This window comes from Rhinolophus hipposideros (genome assembly GCF_964194185.1).
Source record: "Rhinolophus hipposideros genome assembly, chromosome: 11".
Taxonomy (NCBI): Eukaryota; Metazoa; Chordata; class Mammalia; order Chiroptera; family Rhinolophidae; genus Rhinolophus; species Rhinolophus hipposideros.
The window spans coordinates 71807954-71821595 of record NC_138057.1 but is presented as its reverse complement, the minus strand read 5'-3'; the positions used below and the strand labels follow the sequence as shown (position 1 = coordinate 71821595).

The following is a 13642-nucleotide window of genomic DNA, read 5'->3' as shown; positions in this document are numbered from 1 at the left end:
GAGTGGATTCAGAAAGAAATGAGAAGCACCGTGACAAGAGGGCCTGAGAGATGGCACCAGGGCATTGGTGGGATTGTATGTGGCTGAGTCACCAAGTCCCCTGAGGAGCGAGCGGGTTGTCAGTATCCAGCTGTCCTAATTCTGTGCTCTACTCCTGAAGTGGGGAATTTAGAAGCAACCCCATGTTCCCTAGTAGGTGGCTAAGAATGTCAACCACCGATCTTCAGAATTACATAGTTTTGAAAATTCTCAGAGACAGACACGTACGAGAAGGACTTTCAGGTCACGCTGGTTGCCAAATGCCTCATTTTTGTCCAGAGAGAAAAATCGAAATGTTTTAAAAGATCCATTGGCCACCCTGCCAACCCTTCCTTCCCTGGAACTGCAGATTCCAGATTCCAGGAAGCATGTCTACACCTATTTCTAGTGCTTTGCTGAAGGATTGCATTATTGGCTCATTTGGGCAGCTTCCAATTTTACATCTTCAACAAGGGTGACGACTGGCCACAGCAGAAAGTAAGCCGATTCAAGCGATCTATGAAGTTCAGAAAGAAATGGACTTCACGAGTTGTCTCTGATGCTGATTTCTGAAAAGAAAAATCACAAACACTTGCACGGAGGAGGGCATCAGATGTGTCTGATTTGGGCCCTCCCTGATGCAAGCGGCAGTGTTCTTCATGAGCGTTAAGAGTGTTTCTCCATTCATGTTTCTTACCTTCGGAGATAATTTGCATTTGTTTCTCAACAAGCGGGGCTGATAAAGCCTGGGACACACTTCTAGCACTTCTATCAGTGTTGTCGCCTCCTCCGCTCCAGCAGGGTATCTAGCAGCGCCCCCCCACCGCCTTGATCAAAGAAAATCAAAGTCCTGTCCCCTCCCTTCAGAGGATCTCTTAATCAGGCTGCAGCATGAAACAGCCTGGATAAACCTTTAGCGTCCCTAATTTGCGTCTATTTGCACTTGTTTTGATTCCAAAACCCTCATTCCTTCCCCTCCAATGATGTTTTGAGCTCCTGCTAAGTACCAGGCACTGTGCTAGCTCACCATCCTCTCAACAGCCTGTTTTATGGACATCGGTGATAAGAACGAGCATTTTCTGCGCGTTTATATGGTGCCAAGCACAATGCTAAGGATTTTATGGACATTATCTTATAGCCATCACAGCCATTTTAATCCCCATTTTAAAGACGTGGAAACCAATGTAGTACGATCCATTACAGGTCCACAATCCCTTTTTCTGAAACCCCAGGGCCAGCTACACTGGAATGCAGAATTTGTCGGGTGTGGATTATAGATCATTATATGTGTATATTATATATCATCATATATATATTATGTAACACCCCCGGGGAGCAGCACCAAATAATAAAATACATCGATATTTGTGCAAAGAAATGTTTACATGTTTAAAAAGTGGGATAAAGATTAGAAATAGCCTCACGTCAGTTAGGGTCATGATGCCAGTTGAATTACGAAAAGGCTTTTGGTTTTTCAGAGTTTTTTCGGAGATTTGGATGAGGCCACGTGATCAGGGTTACCCAGTGGTGTGTGTGCCAGAGCTGGGACTCACATCCCCGCCTCATTCCGCAGCCCACGTGTTTGATCACCATCCATGTTTGTTTCTCTGAGAGTGAAGCATGGAGAGGTGACTGCCATCTCAACCCAGATCTTGTATTTTGCTTTGCTCCCAAACCCAGGACTTTTCTAGCACTTAATGCTAGTGTTCTTGGTGTAAACTTCAAGTGGGTTTCTTCAACAGTGGGGCTGAGTTGCATGCAGTTGCATTCTGTGACTTTGCCATGGGCTGGAGGCCATATGTGCCAGCTCACAAGGTACTCAAAGGGAGGAAGCTCAAGACGGACAGTTACATGGAGCCCAACAGGCCCATCTTCTCGGGGTCTGTGGAATGCCACCTGTCATAGGCACATCTGAAGGCTGGAGGTGGAATTCCGACCTTGAGTTCAGCCCTGGTTCTTCTGTTTCCAAACACAGCTCACTTTCTAAGTGAGGGGGACTGGCGTGTCACGGCTGATCACCCTGTCCTTTCTCTTTAACCGAATTTATAACAAAGGGGATACAGCACATGAGATCCAAGACTGGCCTCGTCTGAGACCCTCTTTGCAAAGAATTGGAAAATAACCTGTCCCCTGACAGGTGTCATTCTCATTTATGTCATCCACTCACCAAACATTGACGGAGGGCCTCGTCTGCTCTGTGTGGGGCACTGGCGCTTCAGGGTTCAATAGGACATTGCTGCTGCCTCAGGAAGCTCAGACGCATGACGGGGGAGCCAAGGAGAGAAAGGAGGCTTCACTGGCGGTCAGGGCGGAGGGTGGGAGTGAAGTGGAGGGATGGGGTGGGAAGTGGCTCCACAAAGGCAATGACAGTTGATGAATGGCAAAGTTAGCCACGCTCCTTGGCTTCCAGGTGTTCATACTTTTGATTTTCCTATATCCTCGGCCTCTTCTTCTCATCTCCTCCTCTGTCCTATCTCTAAATGTTCCTTCAGCCCAAGGCCCTCTTCCTTCCTTTTTCTCTCTCTGCATCCTCTCCCTGGGTAGTGGAGTTCATTGCCTTCACCTTAAATACCGTCCATGTGGAAGACGCCTCCAGTTGCATATCCCACCCACATCTCTCCGATGAACTTGAGACTTAAATGATCACTTGCCTGTTAATCTCCATTTAGGTGTCCACATGCCCCTTGAAATTAACATGTCCAAAAGGGAATTCATGATTCTCATCCCCAAATCTGTTCCTCCTCCAGCCTGTCTGAGGAAACGCTACAACCCACCTGCTTCAGCAGAAACCTTGCTTCTTCCCTCTCCCTCATCCCTGATGTCTAAGTCACCAGCCAAGTCCTGTCAAGTCTCTCTCCGAAGCACAGGAATTAATTTTGTACTTTTGCAGTTCTCTCCACCCCCTCTGCCACCTTTTCAGCATAGGCCACCCCCTCTTTTTGGCCATTAGAATAGGCTGCCACCTCCCGTCTCCACATCTGCCCTTGTCACCACATCCATTCCCCACCCCCCAGAACCCCCAGAACCCCCCAGAACCCAGACAAGTCTCTGAAGCCTGATCAGATGATATCCCCACCCCCTTTCCACACCTTTCCAGTCTCTGTCTGCCTTGCCCACCCTCTAACTGCCTGCCACCACCAACCCACCCTTACTACAGCCACTCAGGTGAGGAGGGGACGTCACTATTTTCTTTTGGTTCAAGTTTTTTGCTTTTGTGTCTTGCAAACACAGGAAGCTTTTTCACCCAGCAGCCTGTCATAGATGCAGTTCTGAAACAGTCTCATCCCTTCTCACAGCCTCTTCACCCCTTTCCGTCCTGTCCCCATCCCTTGGGAAGCTTTAGTTCCCTCCCCAGCGAGGCCTTCCCCAACTACCCAAATTAAAGTACTTCCCCACCTGCTCTTCTCCACCCAGCACCCCACCCCCCTCAACCACAATTTCATGCAGCGATCAAGAAATATTCACGTGCCTACTGTGCACCAATTGTTTGCTTACTGTACGTGTGAAGGGGAAGAGCTGGGTGGGGGTGGGAAGGGGGTGGGCCTAGATGGTAAAGGACCGAGGGGTTGGTTTCCCACTCTGGGCACAGGCATGTCATCAGTCTATCAAGGGAAGCAAAGCGAGGGAATGGATGGTTCCCCACAGTCAGGGCTGAGAAATGGGGTGATCTGAGTGCGGGTGGCTGGAGGCCATGGGGACCATGTGCAGTTACCTTCTGATGCTCCCTCATCCACAGCGGACCTGGTGATCATTAGGTACTTTCCCTCTGAGCCCCAAAGTGGTCTTAGCATCCTTCCCAACACAAGCAACCCTGTCCGTTCATCGAAGTGGCCTAATTTGCCTTTGCAGCCCTACGCAACTTAAGGTAGAGGACACTCCTTAATGCTAATTAAATATTCATAAACCTTTCCTTTTAGAGAGGTTACAGGTAGAAGCATTTCTTAAAAACGGTATCTCGCTCTGGATTTACTGAATCTGTTTTTCCCAACTCTTTTTCTTTTTTTTTTTTTTTCCCCTCAGGAGAAAATAATGAATGTCAAAGGAAAAGTGATTCTGTCAATGCTGGTTGTGTCAACTGTCGTTGTTGTGTTTTGGGAATATATCAACAGGTAATTATGAAACACAATGAAATGATGTTGATGGAAGTTAATCTCCTAGTATTAACCAAGTCACCACGTTGAATTAAAAGTAGCATTAACTGAAACCATAACGAAGAGATTCCACCCATCCTGTCTCTTTAAGCCCTGAGCAGTTTTTAAAAGCATTAGAGCTCCAAGTACCTTCTGGCTAATTAAGTATCTTCCTTCCGGCTATGTTCCTAATATCTTGATTTTTGTACTTTGGCAGTTCTGGCCAGACTAGATCCAGAAACAGTATGGCTGTATTAAGCTCAAAATGTAATTTTAAATTATTTGTATGGCCAGATATGGACAGTACCTTAAGAAATTTCAGACCCAGATTCCATGAGAAACGCAGCCTGATTTTTGCAATACTAAGATATTTGCCGTTTAAAGGAGCAACTCAAGTTGTTGACTTTGCTGCAAAATACACTTGAGTTGCTGGTGATTCATTTGTGCCTGGCTAAAACTTTTCATTTCTTGTTTTTTTGTTTTTCTAACTGGACAGCAAAGTGAATTAAACATTTCACTTTCAAATTCACCAGTGGATTCACCCCAAACATACGAGCTGCTTCTGTGCTTTTGGAAACGACAGTGCCTCAGAGATTCCAGCTGGAGAGGCTTCTGACAGAAAGAAGTCTCCACTTTGACTTAAGAGGCACTGACACAGCTCAGCCTTTTATCCCAAAAGTCCACTGTACGACTCTGGGCAGGGAGAGCTGTCTCGACACCATTAATATTTTTATGGCAAAGTGTTTTAGTCAAGTTCACGGTGATGGTCTGGATTAACATGTGAATGTCTCTTTCAATTATTAAATGCCAGGATTTGATGAGCCAGTAGGACCATCTCGGCTACTAAAAAAGGAACTGCATCTTGAGGTCCCTCAATAGAAGGAGAGCTGCTCCAAAATTTGGGAGCTATTTTTCCCCAGAGTGCTGCACAGATCTGACTGCTTCTGGGGTGTTATTCTGTTTCATTCTGAACAACTAACTCATTTTAAGAAAAAACAAATAGAGTATGACCAAGTTCAAGGGGTCTGCAAACCAGGTCTTTCAGATTGAGGGCACTAGGGGCCTCTAGTTTAAAGAAAAGGTGACTCAGAGGTAAGTGCAGAGGCCCCAAGCCTCCCTGAAGCACTTGAGGACTCAGGAAATATCCTCACTGGAGATTGGAGCCAGGCTGCCTGGGGTTGGTCCTAGGCCACCATTTACCTCCTCTGTGACCTTGGGCAACTTGCCCAGCCACTCTGTTCCTCATTTTCCCTATCTTTAAAATTGGGAGAGCAATAGTACGTGCTTCATACAGTTGTTGGGAGGATTGAGTTACTGTGTATAAAGCAGTTGGGGCAATGTCTGGGACTTACTAAGCAGTCAGTGCTAGTTGCTGCTATCAAAATCATCGTCATCATCATCATCGTCACCATCACCACCGTCACCATCTGTTCCAGGCGGCAGACTTGCACAGGGGACTTTAGCAGATAAAACAAAGTCTCTAAGAGAAGAACAAGTGCCCTTTGGGGGTTCTGCCCTGAGTTAAGATGCTTGTGTGGATAACCTTCAAGCGTTGAACACTTGATTGGATAAACTTGGTATTTTGAACGGCACCAGAGTTGTACTTCTATATTTTGGGTGGTTCACGAAATTAACAGAAGGGAGCCAAAGGCCCAAATGTGCGTGTTGGCACTCGCCTCCCACAAGGAGGGTCATTTTTAGTGCAGGCACACTGTCTTTGCTCGGCAGCCGGAGCAGGTTCTGGCTGCTTCTCAGGGCTATGGCCCGGCACCCAGATAGTGGCCACATGATTCTTCAAGAAGAATCCACCTGAATATCTGCAAGGGACTTACAAGGCAGCAGATCCTTGGCCACCTTGTGAATTGGTCATGTGACGGTTTGAGGTGAGCCGAGGGCACAAACATTAGACAGGTGGGTGGCACCGAGCCAAAAGGGATTTTAAAATGACTAAATCAACTGGTTGGTAGAGAGCACTGTCGTCAGCAGTGCCTCCTGAGACAATGCCATCTGGGATCGCATACGATTTGGGGCTGGATGAAGGGCGGGGGGGGGGGGGTGCGGGGAATCTTAGCATTTTAACTGGAGGAAACTTTCGCAGTTATAATGAAACAATAATGATGGTGACGGTGATGACGACAGCAGCTCCTGGTTACTGAGTGTTGGCAGGTGCCAGGAATCGTGCTGTGTACTCCCTCCAGTCTTAGAACAACAGCCCTGAGAGGTAAGTGTTAGTCCAAGTTTCTAGAAGAGGAACGCTGCGCCTCTGAGGCTCTGAGCTGGATGTGGCACTCGGCTCTCTCTGCAGCCGTTGTTTTGTTTTCTGGGGGAAGCTAAATCCTGGGTGAGGGATGGTTGGGCCATGGTGTTCGTGAGGAGGTGACAGGAAGGGACCCATCCGTGGAGCTTCTTTCCCTCATTGAAACCACCCCTGGACAACGGAGGACTGTCTGTCATCTTTTTCTTTTTCTTTAGGAAGATTATGAGACTCTTCGGAGCTCTCCTTGTTCTGGGTAATACTGAAGTGACCGCAGCGGTACCTCCCAGTCTCTTGAGAACATTGGTATATCTCAAAGGAAGGTGGAAACCTAGGAGTAGCTAAAACCCAGGCTTTCAACTCATCCCAGGGCTTCAGTGATAATGATTTGCAAAATAGCCTTTCTCAGAATTAAAAGTAACGTGATATGTTTTTATTTCTCACTTGCTTTTAGTCCAGAAGGCTCGTTCCTGTGGATATATCACTCAAAGTAAGTGCTTTGAATTCTAGATGTCTCTGCGACGTCTCCCATGACCACTCTTGCACCTCTTACAGCCCATTCTTAACATGGCAGCTGGTGATGGAGCTGGCGATGGAGCCCTGGTCAGAGGTGGGAGGCAGGGATGGGTTCCCAGGAATCTTGACCACATTCCTCCTGCCCCCTAGATGTGCCTTTATAGAACTGTGGCTGTGTTTTGCTCTTGCTTCTTTCTCCTTAAATGTCTCTTTAAGTGGTGTCATTTGGAGACCATTCCTGCCTTGCTAATAAAAAGAATCAGGGTAGATATCGTCCCTTATGCTGCCCGTTACATATTGTATAAAGACCCTTGCAAGAAATTTCTTTGAGACAAAAGATCATGAAAAAAGTTTGTGGTTCCTGTTCCTGATTAACTAGTATGTATTATATTATTATTATTAACAATGAGAACTATGTAATCGTTGATTTTTCTATCTTTGGCTTTGTTCCCAGGAAGTTCAGAGCAAAGTGTGGTGCCTAACTGCTTGTACTTTCCTCAGCCTGCATTTCTGACATAATTTATCCCCTGGCATTAAATCTGGGCTTTTATGCTTACAGAATGCCGTGGGATCTTGGCAATGTCCCCAAACCCACTCAACCAATATCTTAGCTACAAATGAAAACAAAGGTAAAACCTTTATTCTCACAAATGGCTGGGATGACCCAGGTCATGTGAAAATAGTAATACCTACCAGGTGACTAAAGAAATGTTTCTTTTTCTGTTCCCTTTTGTTTGCTGTATTCTTGCATTATTTCCCTACTTATTATAATCATATCTTCTGAATCATAAACCATCTCAAACACTTCTCGAAAGTCGAACATTCAAACAGGTTTCTTAATATTATTTCTGTGCATACTTCCCCACTTTATTGCCCAATTGAAGGGGATGACATTTCCTGTTTTCTCCTCTTTTCCCTCCCCCCGAAGGCCCCCACCTTGGGGAGACTCTCACAATAAGTGGAAAGTTCTGCATGTGGGTGGGGAAGGTGGCTTCTGATACAGTTTTCTGAGTTTCTGGTTCAGAGACCCTCAGATTTCCCGAGGCTGTCACTGCTGGCTTTGCAGCAACCTGAATTCTCTTAGTGGAACAAGAGAGATCGTTGTTTTTTTCTGTTTTGGAAAGGTGCACTGGTTTCTTTATTAAATCACAATTGGTTACAGTAACTTTCAGCTTATAAAGCCCTTTTTATGTATGCTATTTCATTTAGTCTTAAAGCTGCCTTCATGGTAGGTTGTTTATTATTCTTATTGAGTATTATTATCTGACTTTTCAGAGGAGAAAAATCAAGATTCAGAGAGGGAAGTGTTCTGTCACAGCCACACAACTAGTAAGGGGCAGAGCCAGGACTCAGGGTTGTGTATTAACGTCTCCCACCCCTACTTCCCATCCCATCATTCTTTTCTCCCTCTCTCCTGCCTGGGCTCCCTGGATGATAAGCCGAGGGCTGGGAGCTGCCCCAGGGAGGAGAGGTTCAGGCAGTGTCAGGCCTATATACTCTCTCCTTCAGCTAGAGCAGCTCTACTTCTGTGTTTTGCCAGCTGGCGGTTTATAAAAAAAAAAATTTTTTTTTTTAAAGATGTTCTGTCATAAAGATTTTGGAAAACCCCCCGTTTGGTTGGGACTGTCTCATTTTCGAAAAACGTTTGTCGTCTTTTTCATTTCTTAGAAACTCAGAACTTGGTGACAACGGCAGTCAGAAGAACTGGTGGTTTCCAAGCTGGTTTAAGAATGGGTAAGGCGGTGGGATGCTGATCTGTGCTTTTCCACCCACTGAGCACTTACAGCGAGTCCAAGTAGAATGGTTCCACGGTCATGACCTTCTCAGTCACTCATCTTTCTAGAGTCCTTGAAATCATATGAGGACTATATTTCGTGGTTGGGCTAGAGCATTTCAGTTGTTGTTTCTTCCGTTTAAGTTGGAGGTGAGTAAGGCTTGGGCTGACGTTCAGATTGCAGGAAAGACTATCGTAAAATAAAATATTCTTATGAGAACTCTTTTATCAAGTTTTCTCCACACCCTGAAATAATCTGAGGGCTGTTGGGGCATTAAATTGATAACTGTGCTTACTTGCAAAGATAATAAGAAAGGTGGATACTGCTTATTTTCATCAAAAGTATGTCTTCATGACTACCAATCTGTATTTTTAATCCCTTCACCTTTTCCATCCAGCTCCCCAACGCCCCTCCCCTCTGGCAACCATCAGTTTGTTCTCTGGATCTATGAGTCTGTTTCTGTTTTGTTTGTTCATTTATTTTGTTACAAAATGGTCACAGAGATGTAAAGTACAGTATACAGAATATATTATAGTCAATAATGTTGCAACAACTATGTATCGTGCCAGGTGGGTACTAGACTAATTGGATGGGGGGGGTCACTGCATAAATTATATACAAGTGTAACCGCTATGTAGTACACTTGACCTAGTATAATGTTGAATGCCAACTATAACTGAAAAAAATATTATAAAAAGGTATGTCTTTATGAATAACCATCTAGTATCATGAACCTTTCTCTAGCCGTTCACTTACTACACGTGTTCCCTGCCTCCCAGCATGTTTCCCTGTCTGTCTGACACTGTAAATCACCCTCCCTGCTTCACTCAGCTTGCTTTCCCTTTGTATACGTAGGACTCACAATTACCAGGGGGAAGAAGAAGACGTAGACAGAGACAAGGAACAACGAAAGGAAGACAATGGAGAGCTTCAGCTGTCCGACTGGTTTAATCCACAGTAAGAGAAAGCGTCGCCCACGTGCAGTAGAATTCATAACTCAACAGGAGGTGGCGGGGCTATGTAGGCAACAGTGCCACTGAGAACATTCCTGAGTGGGGACATAGGGTGTTAGCATCATCAAACCTATAACAACAGATCAGCTGAGAAACCAAGAGTCTAGATGTTTGGATTCAGATGCTGGCGCCAACACGATGATTCTGACAATAATTGGCCAATGGTAGCAGACGAGTCACAAAATGCTGAAGCTGGAAGGGGTGGTACCGACCATAGCATGTTGTGGGAAGCCACAGGATCTGGTAGAGTCAGCAAGAAAATTCTCTCTGAGATTCAGTTAACTCATCGGTAAAATGGCAGTGATGACACAAGATCTCATGGGGCCAAACGGGCATTTGTTAAGCAAACATACAACAAACGTTGATCAAACACCGATGATAGGCTAGCTGGTGTTTTTCAAACTACTGGTCGCTCTCCATTAATATGTTCAGAAACTAGCTTAATGGGTAGAAAACAGCTTTTTTAAAAAAATGAAATCAAATAGAAAGTCAGGGTCTCACAGGAAGTAAGGATAAGCATTGTTTAGTGGAATTTTTGTTTCTGTATATATGTATATGTGCATGTGTGTGGTGGTGACGTAAAATGTATTTCTCACTGTGATTCGGGGTCAAAAATTCTGTACTACACATTGTGTTAGGCACAAGGGACAGGAGTAATCAATTAATATGGGTATGTTCAGGAAGTTCACAATCTTCTAGATGTGAGACTAGGATTTGCTAAGATTAGTAAGGAGATAATAATCCACCTGACTCAGAAGGATGTAGCTTAGGGAGGAAGGTGGTGGGAGCTGTCCACGTGACCTGAGCCTGAGGCTGCTCAGTGGGAAGGGGCCTGGAGGAGGAGACACAGGTGCAGAAGTAGGGGAGGCGATGAGCTCCACTGGGGGTGTATGTGGATTCAGGCACTAGGGGGCACCTGGACGGAGAGTCACAGGGTGCTTGTCTTGGCCCGTTTGGGCTGCTAGAACACAATGCCATAGACTGGACCGCTTATAAACACTAGAAATTTGTTTCTCAGTCTGGTGGCTGGGAAGTCCAAGATCAACGCACCAGCATATTTGGTGTCTAGTGAGGACCCACTGCCTACTTCATACATGGGGGTCTTCTCGCTGAGTCCTCACATGGTGGAAGGGGTGAGGGAGCTCTCTGGGATCTTTATTAGGGCACTAATCCCATTCATGAAGGCTGCACCCTCATGACCTAATCACCCAAAGGCCCCACCTCCAACTACCCCCACAATGGGGATTACGTTTCAACATATGAACGCAGGGATGGAGGAGAACACAAATAGTCCATCTATAGCAGTGCCCGAGCTCAGCAGAAGATATATGGTGAAGATGTAGGACAAGGAGCCATCAGAATACAGGTGACCGTGGGATCTGTGAGACTGGCTGAGGCCACCCAGGCAGAGGAACAGACCTGCCTCCTGTCTGACTTCAGCATTTAAAGGACGGGTAGAGGAAGAGATGTCTGAGGAACAGCTACAGAGGCAGGACGAAGATTGGGAGAGAACGGCATCTATTCCAGTATGAGGGATCTTGGGTTCTGGAAAGAATGGATGTGTCCTGGCAAGTTCTCTAATTGTTTTGGGTTTGGGACTCCATGCCAGTGTGGAAGGATGGGAATTTGGGGCCCCTGTGTATCACTTGATGAGCTGGACAACAGAGATGTGGACACATTATTGCTTTGATAAGCCCCTTAGATGGCAGCAGGTTAAGTCCTCCGAAGCGATCAGGCTAGGTGAACCAGAGATGGTCACTGAGCTCCCTTCCGAGGAGGGTGGCACACTTTTACTGTAGCACTTATGCTTTGCTGAGCAGGACTTGGGTGGGGAATTCAGGACTAAATTACTACTGGGGGCAGAGAGGAGAGATAGATCCTGGCCGCCAGCTGTCACTCCACTCTACCCTGCACACGGCTCAGCTTCTCTCTAAACAAATGGCGAGCAGATATTTAAAGAATATTGGTTTAAAGTGGCACCAAATTCAAGCCTTCTCAGGGCACCAAAGTGTGCTTCTTGTATAAATGAACGATTAGATGAACAACTGCAGGAACAAATAAATACATTTATGTCGATGTATCCTTTTCTGTAATCTCCCTAAAACATATTACAGCGTAGCACGTACACATTTCCACATTAAGATCTCGCAGCTTCCACGGCACCCGATCCTCTGTGATTTTCCTCCTCCTTCTCCACTCTCCCTTCTCAGTCTCCTTGACGGGAGACCCTGCCTCTTCCCAGCCTTCAAATGTTCGAGTTCCTGAAAGTTAAGTCCCGTATCCTCATCTCTTTTCTTTGTACAGCATCTTCCCTGTGACGTGCGTCTAACTGCCTGCCTGACAGCTCTGCCTGTCTCACGTGACCCCACTCCACCCTGGTGCTTCTCATTTTCCATCTAACGCCAGTCTGGGAGACCTCCCCAGTTCAGCCTTGTCCCTCCATCCTCCTCACAGTCTAATTTCCTAACGTGTTCTGTTCATTCTTCCTCCAAACCTCTTCCCGCGCCACCTGCCGCTGTGTGTTCCACGCCACCACCCTTGCTCACACCACCGGTCAGCTCCTCTCTGGATCACGCTCCAGCACGCTGCTGCGTAGAAGGAGTTCAGTAAAGAACGTGTTGTGTGCATGCCACATCTTTGTTGACCTGCACAATTCCTACAGTTTTAACACTTCCTCCACTCAGCCCATGGACACCACAATGTTCCCACAGATAGGACATACAATTTTAAAAAACCACCCGTAACCCAGGCAGGTATGTGTTTTGGTTCTGGAGGCCCTTTTACTTTGGGGGAAGCCTTTGGTCTACACGGGTGGAACCACACAAGCTGACGTGACCGGGTACCCTGCTTGGAAGGAAGGTGTCTGGGCAGCTTCGAGTCTTTCCCAGCACTTTCCCCTCCTTTTATAGCCCTCATCTTCGTGACCGTGGACGTCTCTGGCAGTTGACCGTGGCAAAGGCTAGCTCTTGGCACATGTGTGGCCTGTCCTCTTACTTCTTTTTTTGGGGGAAGGGGGAATTGTGGGTTTTGATGACTAAGACTCGTTAACACAGAGGTTTATCCAAGAAGCTGATCTCAACTTGTGCACCCTCCCCCCCACCCCTCACCACTGCCTGCATTTCAGGCAGTCACCTGGCTTCTTGGTCAGGGGCGCTGACATGCTGGAAATGCCAGTGAAATTTAATAATTAACAGCTGGGAAATAGAACATTTTAATTTTTAATTAAACATGAATTTTTAATATTGCTACTTTTTTGTCCTGCTCAAAGGAATCTTCCCAGCCAAGTAACCAAACTGGAAACTGGTTTTCTGACTCAGTCTTTCTAGAAATCGTGGACTGAGTGGTCGTGCAGTTGAAGAGTGTATAGTAGGCTGACCACCTTTCAGGATGGTGAGATTCTCGGGGGGGTAGGATGAGGGTCTCATTTCTCTGATCGCCATGCTCAGCACGGGGCCGGGTAAGGAGCAGGGACTCGGGAAATGTGCATCGAGTGATTGAGTACCTTGGTCTGGCCTTCCCTATAAATCAAGTGGCAGTTCTGGTCTCTTCCTCTCCTACTCCCACTTTATTTGTTAAATGTGGGTGACGATAGCATCCACTTTCTAAGGTGGTTGTGAGGATCAAAGGAGAGAATGAAGTCAAGTATTGAGACCCTGTGTACCGTAACTATTAAGCATATCTTCTCCCTTCTTTTCTTCCTGCTCCTCTTTCTCTTGCTTTTTAAAAAAATAATATTCCCTGTTTACCAGCTACCCAACTCGTACACAGCGGCGTGACTTAGCTAGCAAGCTAGGTCAGAATCACTTAAAAGATCCTTGACAGGCTAAAAACGAAGGACTGCAACGAATGAGGTGATAATACACGGGAGAGTTTAAGTTCAGAAATGTTGGTTATAGAAATATAAGCCGTGTGTGTGTGTGTGTGTGTGTGTGTGTT

The 13642-nt window shown here is 46.1% G+C and overlaps 1 protein-coding gene across 3 annotated transcripts in view; it reads left to right on the top strand.

The window, feature by feature from the left end:
* The window catches only part of GGTA1 (glycoprotein alpha-galactosyltransferase 1 (inactive)), a 65282-nt gene that overhangs the window by 32796 nt on the left and 18844 nt on the right, over window positions 1-13642 (top strand). For all 3 annotated transcript variants that reach the window (XM_081065267.1, XM_081065268.1, XM_081065269.1), the window contains exons 3-6: window positions 4039-4127; window positions 6857-6892; window positions 8587-8652; window positions 9549-9650. In XM_081065267.1, coding sequence (XP_080921393.1) covers window positions 4048-4127; window positions 6857-6892; window positions 8587-8652; window positions 9549-9650 — 284 coding nt within the window. In that variant the 5' untranslated portion in view covers window positions 4039-4047. The remainder of the gene's footprint in view (window positions 1-4038; window positions 4128-6856; window positions 6893-8586; window positions 8653-9548; window positions 9651-13642) is intronic.